Source organism: Cucumis sativus, chromosome 3, assembly GCF_000004075.3.
Source record: "Cucumis sativus cultivar 9930 chromosome 3, Cucumber_9930_V3, whole genome shotgun sequence".
NCBI classification, from domain to species: Eukaryota; Viridiplantae; Streptophyta; class Magnoliopsida; order Cucurbitales; family Cucurbitaceae; genus Cucumis; species Cucumis sativus.
In genome coordinates this window covers 3,155,342-3,164,485 of record NC_026657.2, presented here as the reverse complement: position 1 = coordinate 3,164,485, position 9,144 = coordinate 3,155,342, and the positions used below count along the sequence as shown (strand labels likewise).

The window sequence follows — 9,144 nt, the reverse complement described above, 5'->3', positions numbered from 1 at the left end:
GATGGGTGTTCGTTGGATTTAGATCGGAGGGTGGAGAAAGAGGGTGTAAGAGACCGTTGGAGTATGTCGGTGGAATATGACCGTTGAAGGAAGAAAATAGGGAATTTCTTTTTCTTTTTTTTTTCTCTCCTTTGAATACGTCACGTGCACTCGCACGTGACATCCTTCATAAATATATAAACTTTATTTTCTTTTTACGTAGACCGACCGTTGGGTTACGTTTCAATCACATTTTCTTTTGCTTTCTTTTTCTCTCTTTCGAAACTTACCCCTCCCTTACCCCTCCCTTACCCCTCTTCTTTTTATAACTAACCTTTACACCTCTCATTCCTTTCCTACTCAAAAAACAATACCCTCATCCCTAGGTTTAATATCATCTTGTATTTATTACATGATATTACGCCACACCTTTAGTTCATTTTATTCAATTATTAGATGGTTACAAGTAAATCAATTTAAATTTCACACAACATATTTATCCAAATAACAATTAAAATCTCATTTTAAGTTATTTGATATCAAAATGTGGTTATAAGTTGTTGTATTGCCACCCAAAATTACTAAAATAGACCGTGAAAATAAATTACTAAAGTAATTGAGTCAATTATTGGCCAAATTAGTTCGTCCCAATCTCGAAAGAGAGCGAGCCATCTTTGTCTTATTCTTTTGATGGTTGAGGCCGAAACTTGGCAAATGTCTAACGAGACTACATTTGCATGACCTACAGTCACACTTGAAGCCCAAGATATAGCAAAAAAAAAAAAAAAAAAAAAAAAAAAAAAAAACTCTTGATCAAGGTTGAGGACGAGGCCGACCTTAGTCAAATACAAAACTGAACACACTCCTTGGCCTGATATGTTATTTCCTTTTCTTATATGGTAACTTGGAAACCCTAAGGAACAACTTAAGTCAACTTTTTCTATAAACTTTGTGACTTTGTTGAATGAGAAATTTCAGCTAACTAAATTATGCAACTTCATGACAATGAAAATTGAGCTCATTTTGAAAGTTATAATTTAAATCGACTTGAGGGTAATTAATTTTTTTTAAAACAAATCTAATTTAAGTACATAAAAGAAAATTGGGCCAAACAAGATATTGAGCTCATTTGAAGTCCATGGAAAACCTTTATAAACGCTTTGCCCCATTGGGGTGGGAGACTTCAAAGATTTGAAGATTAGATCTATCGAACTTTCAAGTTTTAATCGAGTTGAAGTTTTAATTTATCACTTTATGAAAAATTAAAGATTCGACAGATTAAAACTTTCTTGAATTCTAAAAGATTGTAGCTCAAATCAAACTCAATTTTACAACATTATAAAAATTGAATACTTGAAAGGCTAAAACCCCATTTCAGAAGATTGAAGCTTAAATTGATTTTAAATTTATAACTTGTTGAAGATTGAAACTCTCAAATTTAAAAAACTAAGACTCTAAAACTCTTAAATTCTAAAGTTCATATGAAGATATGAAAAGAGTACAACTCTCCTCCAAAGTTGTAAGACAAATCCAAGTCAATCAACAAGTTAGAGACAAATCCAAATTGTTCAACAAGATCAACAGGTCCAAGACCGATCATCTAGAAAAAAACAACTAACTTGAAGATTAAATTTTAATTTTTTCAAGATAAATAAAAAAAAAAAATCAAATATTAGAGATTGTACTCACACCATCCAAAATCAATATAAATACAAGCTTCAATTTCCACAAATTAAATTTCTTTAAAAATCTCGTGTGAACAAACTCCATATGGTGTATCTAAGTTTCCGACATTTTTCTTTAGATTCTCTAATTCTCTTACTGATTTACAAATTAGAGTCATATTTCTTTGTTTTGCAGATCTTCTCTTCTCCAAATTACAAATTCATCATTTATATGTGAAGCAGAAGTTAGACGCGTGTTTTCATGAACTACATATACATATACTTTATTCTATTATCATATAGAACGTTTAAATATGAATACAATTGTTTATATACTAAGAGAAGAGAAGCCGAATAAATAGAAACATATAGGACGTGTCCAATTGAGCACATGTGATTGTAGTAGGCTCTTATGAGCAAGCACACACGTGTTAACTTTTCACACACTCCATAATCCAATAATGCCAATTCTTTTTTTTTTTTTTTCTCTCTTTAATTTAAAATTCGACGATCCAAAACTCCAAAGGAAAAATGTTTGGTTACAATAAGGGGTTATTACTGATGACGACATGTCGTAATATCTTCTTTTGTCGCTATCGTATGTGTTATGCTATGCTTTGTCAAATGTATAATAATATATGTTGGGTTAATTCTTATTGTTTATCTGTCCACCAATTTAAAGTTTTGTAATTAAAATTATTCATTCAAATTCACATTATTTTCAAAATTAAAAATGGCTTATGTCTTACACATTTAAGATATATAGCAAATCAAAATTAAAAAAAAAAAAAAAAAGAAACTTCTAGGCTCATCCAATTGTCTTTTTTCTTAGCTTTTATCTCTATTTTTGCATAATAGCATTCGCTTCATATTTTTTAGAAAAGGAAATTTAGTTCTATCTAAGAAGCATTGAGATTCCAAGCCTCAGGATTAGGCCACATTCTTAACATGGAATTTGTAAAAAAAAGAAATACATCTTAGTGGGAGAATAAAATATTCATATTTAAAATAATAGTTAATGCGTTATTGGTTATACATATAGATATGATATATATATGAAACATAAGATAGGTAGGTGACATAATTAAATACATACACACACACACATGATACAATACGTGTTAAAATGGCAGTAGGTTAGTGTGAACAAACACACACGTGTAAAGTTTTGAAACAGTACATAATCGACTTGTCTACGTTACAATTTCTAAATTTATTTCAAAGGAGGAAGAAGAATTTTATAATAAATGGGCTCAAAATGGACTTATTATATGATGATGACATCTCTTTGATCTTCTTCTTTTTGTTGCTGTCTTTTTCCTTCTTTATTATGGTTTACAGAATATTGCTTTTTGACATTGAAATTAATCCAGAGTTGTAATCATGGGTCATCATCAAGGGATGATATCACTTTGAAACTTCATTGCTATTGCTAACCTAACTTTGGGTTTTGGAGTATGTTCAAACAAATATTACTGATCAATATAATTTTGACCAAGTTGACGATCCACTTAATATGTGGCCGGACATCCCATACGACACTGATGAAAAACTCAACCTTCTTCAAACTTAATCCAGTTAGAAGTACGTTTTCAAATTCGATTTCAAACACGTTTAGCTCACAAATCACTATAACAAGCCAAACAAGTATGAGATCATCACTCGTGATTTTGGTTTAATTAGTTGACTTAATGGACCTAAATTGGACCATATAACTCTTTGGTAGAACACATTCTTCTTCTCTTCAAACAAATTAAAGGTACTATGGTTAACGTAAATAATATAGACGGTGTCTAATATTATACAAATTAATTAAATGGAAGAAAATAAGAAAGGGAAGTTGTCTACTTTGATGACTTTCTTTTGCTCTAATTTGACTTTGGCAATAATGTTTGGGTTTTCGAAAACAAATCTGTGTGCCCATCCAACCACACACACCAAAACCCAAATTTCATCCTGTTCTATTCTACATAATTAATCCATTTCATCAATTATTGAAGAATTCATCATTATGCCAATTCTTTCCATTCTTCTTCATTTAATAATCATAAACAAATTAAACTAGTTTCTCATTTATATTTTTCATGACGGACAAAAACAGTCATTTGAGTGACCAACTATGTTAGGTATGTGATTTCTAAAAGTATGAAATATGATTCTTCACGAAACTAAAAACAAAGAGACACAATATTTCATTCTCTTATTATAGAGATATTTTGAGGATAATCAAACTTAAATATTGATATAAAATTTATATATTTATTGAAAAAAAACAAGAATAGTTAAACAATAATTGAACTTAAATCATTCTATATTTATATAACAATTTTAAGATTTTATTATAAGTCCACCTAAGTTAGGTTAGATTTTTTTTTTTCATTTGCAAAATCTAAGGTAGGTTAGATTAAGTAGTATATAAATTAACGACATAAAATAAAAATCAATTTGACAAACCTAAATTGATACAAGATCGAGTTTGTTAATACAAGATCGGGTTTGTCTTTACTTAATTTTGATCAATATGCTTCCAAATTAATTTAAAGTTCATCTTTCTATATCAAACGCATGTTAGGCAATTTAAATGTTGGAGTTGGATTGTGTTTAAAGTGAAATCATTATTTTTGAACATATTTTATGCCATTTTAAAATTATTTTATTATAATTAAGAAAATTATTTTGAATAACAGTTTTCTTTTTTTACAAATATCACAATATCAAGATAGACTAATATCTACGTCTATTGTTATGATACGAATTACATATCTTTGTGTATTTTAATCTATTACGATACATTGTGATATTTTATAAATATATAATAAAAAAGAATTGTTTTTAATTATTGAAGTAAGAATTGATTCTTGGTGATTGGTGCTTATCCTATCTTGATTCTTAACTAAACAATTTGATGGAATACTATATTCTAATCCAACTTGAGAAATAGATTTGATAATGGTATAGAATATGAAATAAAACAATCAATGAGTGCTCCATTTTCTTTAAAAGAAGAAAATTAGTGCTCCACATTCTTTTATCTTTTACAACATTATTAATAAGTATAATATAAATTTATATTAGTCTTTTTTTAACTTATACTAATGTTATATTATATTTACTTTTACTTATGCAAAATTGAACAAATAGAAAATTTGTTATATATTCTTATTTTATGCCACCATTATTAACATTTTAATGAAAAATTGATTGATATAATAAGAATTTTCCAATGGGTTATAAGATAAGATATTGAATGGTAATGACAAATTAAACCCTTCCATAATAGAACATATAGAATTCACCAGTAGTGTATTGAAAAAAATGACCATCTTAGAATAAGATATTAATCAAACAATTTTAGATTTTTTTAAAAAAAATCAAATTCAACGTTTTCCAAATATCAATTTTTGAAGAAAAAAGTGATTTCGGCGATAACAAATGAGATTTTGGTCGCACCACTCTTTTAGAATTAAAGTGAAAAGGACGAATTAATTTGAAAAAAAATTATATACATGTAGAGGTTAGATTAAATGAAAAATGTAATTTTAGTTTAGTTAATCCTTTCTCAATAATACATCCTTTTAATCTCAACCTTTTAACAATATATGTTTTAAAAAAATAAATTTTATTATAAGTGAGTTGTGGTAAATAGTTTTTTACTTTTGAAAAAATTGTTAATATTAATTATATGTTATTTTATATGAGAAAAAGAAATGAAAAAGTAATTTGAGGGAGAGAGAGATTTTTTTTTGAATTTAAAAATATCATACAACTATTTAAAATAATTAGATGGACTGATTTTTAAAAAACTAATGTTAGGATTAAAAAGTTTAGTTTTGTTGAAAACTTTTTATAGTAAAAGACGCATATTCTTAAAATTCAACAACCTAGATTTCAAAATTCAACACTAAGAAAAAGAGTAGTTTTTCCAAAAGAATATTTAAACCAAACACAAACAAACAGCACCCAAATAAATTAAGAGAAAAAAGATATGTATATGAGATGGATCCACATCATACATTTCCCACCAAATTCTTTATAACTAAAACTATATATAATTTAAAATTAGTGTTATAATTGAATAAGATTAAAATAATAAAATTGACATCTAATTTTGAAGAGTTTATTATCAATTTGAAAGCGTTGTAACAAAAAAATAAAATGAATAGATTTATGGTTTGAAAAGAAAAGGAAGAAATATTTGTTGTTGGAAGGAAAAAGATTGGCATCAAAGTCCACAATCCACAACCAAAATTCTTCCCTTCTTTTCTTTCTCTTTTGAAAAATAATCTTCAATTCCCCAAATATCTACTCAGCATCCGTCTCTGCTTTCCGTCCATATCATTCCTCGCTGTATTCCTTCAACTTTCTTTTCACAAAACAAATACCTCTTCACCCTCAGTTTTCTCTTTATCTCACGAATCCTAGCAACCCCCCATTACCTTCTTTCTCTCTTTTTCCCCTTATACAAACAACCCCTTTCATCCTTTTTCTCTCATGATCCTCTTCTTTCTCTAATGGGTCTTAATTTCTCTCTTTTTTTCCGCCTCCATAATGGCTCTCACCCACCGTCCCCCTCGCCCTTCCCCGGTCTCGGAGACCTGCCGGAGAGCTGTGCGGCGGATGTTTTGAAGTATTTGACTCCCGTGGAGATTTGTGTACTTGGGAAGATGAATCGGGCTTTTCGTGCCGCGTCTTGGGCTGATTTCGTTTGGGATTCTAAGTTGCCCTCTAATTATAGTGTTCTTGTTCAACGACTGATTGGGGATGTTGCTTTGATTATGAGTAAAAGAGAGATTTATACGAGACTTTGTCGGCTCAATCCATTAGATGGTGGAAATAAGGTAATTTCATTTATGTTTTGATGGGTCTTCTTTGGTTTTGTATAATTAGGGCAAATTGTAAGACTTTCTGTTATTTTCGTTTTTGTTTCAGAATGTTTGGCTGGATAAATATTCAGGTGGTATTTGCTTATCGATTTCTTCTATGGATTTGAGGATTACTGGGATTGATGATCGGAGGTATTGGAATCGTATCTCCACTGAAGAATCGAGGTAAATCAGATTCATCTATCAATATTGAAACTGAACTAATTTGTTTATGTCTTTTGATTGCATTGCAATGAATCTTGTGGAATTAGGATGTGGTTATCAATCTGTGCTTGTTGTTTTATCATTCCTGTTTAAAATGGTGATGGATTTCATGGAATATTTTTCTGGATCTTGCTTTTTATTAATATCATTTTGTTACATCTGTTTCTTTGAGGCATAACGATTCCTGTGGAATGTTAGAATAATGATTGACCTGATGTTAGGTTTTATCTTGATTCATGTGGAAATTATATTTAACTCTCTACCCCTAGACATCCTAAAGGGAATGCTTATTCAAAGCGTTTCTTACGTGTATCCATATCGTTTTCAGTAGTGTTCTGGATGGAGCCTTGTTATCTCATTGACATTTAATGATCTTTTGAAGCTGATAGAACTGGAGGGATATGTATAAGGAAGATGCATGGTTTGCCTTGTTCAAGGCTCGTACGGATATGAAATTGATAGAATCCAGATATATTAAAAGATAACTAATTGTTTGAAGTACTTGAACTATCTAAATCTTGAGATCACTCTTGAGCCCTAATTCACATTCCATTCAAGGTTTTATTGCTTGCGCTGTTGAGTTGGAACTGACAACTGTTTTTCGTTTTCTTGCTTGTAGGTTCCACACCGTTGCATATCTTCAGCAAATATGGTGGTTTGAAGTTGGTGGAGAGGTGGAGTTTCCGTTTCCACCAGGAAGTTACAGCCTATATTTCAGGCTGCAATTGGGTCGGACATCAAAGAGATTTGGCCGTCGAATCTATAACCTTGAGCACGTTCATGGTTGGAACATAAAGCCCGTGCAATTCCAGCTTTGGACCTCAGATGGTCAGCATGCGAAAACTCAATGCTATTTAGAAGAAGCTGGGAAATGGACTCTTCATCATGCAGGTAATTTCAATGTCGATGCTCGAAACGAATCGACGAGAATCAAATTCTCTATGACTCAGATCGACTGCACGCACACAAAAGGTGGGCTCTGTTTAGATTCGGTGCTGATTTTCCCAGTGGAGTATAAACAGAGATCCTCCCAGCGTTGTTGAGACTCCATCGGTCTGAATTTTGTCATAGGTAGAGATTATTGTAAAAATATATAGGTGAATGAGGTTATGAAAGCTTCTCAAATGACAGGCTTTAATTTTTTGTAAGCCTATAGTTGTTTGTATTGGAGATGAGGCAATGTTTAATTACATAAATGATTACTTAATTTGTTTCGTTAAATGTGTATTTATTGGCAGATCTCATATATGTTATGAATAAGAAGGGTTGTATCAAAGTGGTTCCTTAGTTACTTCTCTTCTTTCCACAAAAACATTATATTATAGCCTAAGAGTGCAACAAACCACACCCAAATCTTTTGAACCCTATACGTTTGTAGTTGAATCCAACATCTTTGATTTAGTTTTCATCTTATTCTGATTTTGAGTTTAGTTTCAAATTTAATTTCTAGATTTAAAAATATTATAATTTTACACTTTGGGATTTAATTTTTGTTCCAATTTGGTTCTTAAAGTTTCATTATTGTACTTAAAAGAAGGGGAAGAGGGGGAAAAAAATATTTTTTAGAGTCTAGTTTTCATTTGTTCAATATGTTTCAAAACATTATACTTAAAGTTTGATTTAAATAGTTCTAAATAGTTGTAGGTTTTGAAAAGGTTACATTTTACATTTAAGGTTTCTTTCCATTTAGTTTGGTATTAATGTTTATTATATAATTTAAAATAACTAACTAATTTAAAAGAACGAAAGTGAAATTTGAAAATTACTTTTAGTAGGGATAAAAATTATGAAATTTAGTAGACATTCACGTTAAGAATAAAACTAATTATTTAGTGAAAATTTAATTGTGGTTAAGTATCATAGTGATCAATGGAAAAATTACCTCTTTCTAATCCCCCAATCTTGAAAAAATATGTGTTTTGAATTTGCAAAATGTAAATTTATTGTCATTTTTTTTAAAACTAAAAACATGAAAATTTCACTAGGTTCACCACCCACAACTAGGTCATCCTCTCCTTTTCGTTGAGAAGGCCGCTCGTTAATCAACTCTTCCCCTAGCTAGGATCCTATAAGGTGAACTATGATGCAACTTTTTTGGATGACGGAGTGAGTGTCTATGTCATTGTTCCTGATTCATGCGGATAAATTTTATGGTTGCTATGGAAAGTCATTTGCCTTTGACATAAACTACTAGCAGATCTAGCAAAGACCATTGTCATCTTTAACGGTGTTTCCAAAGCTCTTGAAACTAGTATTTTCCTTATCTTGAGTCAAAACTGACTCCAAAAATTCTTTGGAATCTTTTGATTGGGAATTCTAGTTTTGCAAATGAGGTTCATAATTTCATTGATTTGCTTAGAGAGCTCCATTTATGTGGTTCTATCGAGAGATTCCTTTAGGTTAATCAAATTGTA

General features: G+C 30.2%; 1 protein-coding gene across 1 annotated transcript; it reads left to right on the top strand.

The window, feature by feature from the left end:
- The first annotated feature begins 5,874 nt into the window (after window positions 1-5,874).
- Window positions 5,875-8,021, top strand: LOC101209307 (F-box protein PP2-A11). The gene is made up of 3 exons (XM_004148233.3): window positions 5,875-6,481; window positions 6,573-6,691; window positions 7,350-8,021. The coding sequence occupies exons 1-3, from the start codon at window positions 6,155-6,157 to the stop codon at window positions 7,771-7,773; spliced, it is 870 nt and encodes a 289-aa protein (XP_004148281.1). The 5' UTR covers window positions 5,875-6,154; the 3' UTR covers window positions 7,774-8,021.
- Window positions 8,022-9,144: the final 1,123 nt, after the last annotated feature.

Coding starts and splice junctions, on each gene's coding strand:
- LOC101209307 (XM_004148233.3), top strand. CDS start 6,155: ATGGGTCTTAATTTCTCTCTTTTTTTCCGCCTCCATAATGGCTCTCAC. Junction 6,482..6,572: donor CATTAGATGGTGGAAATAAG/GTAATTTCATTT, acceptor TTTTTGTTTCAG/AATGTTTGGCTGGATAAATA. Junction 6,692..7,349: donor ATCTCCACTGAAGAATCGAG/GTAAATCAGATT, acceptor TCTTGCTTGTAG/GTTCCACACCGTTGCATATC.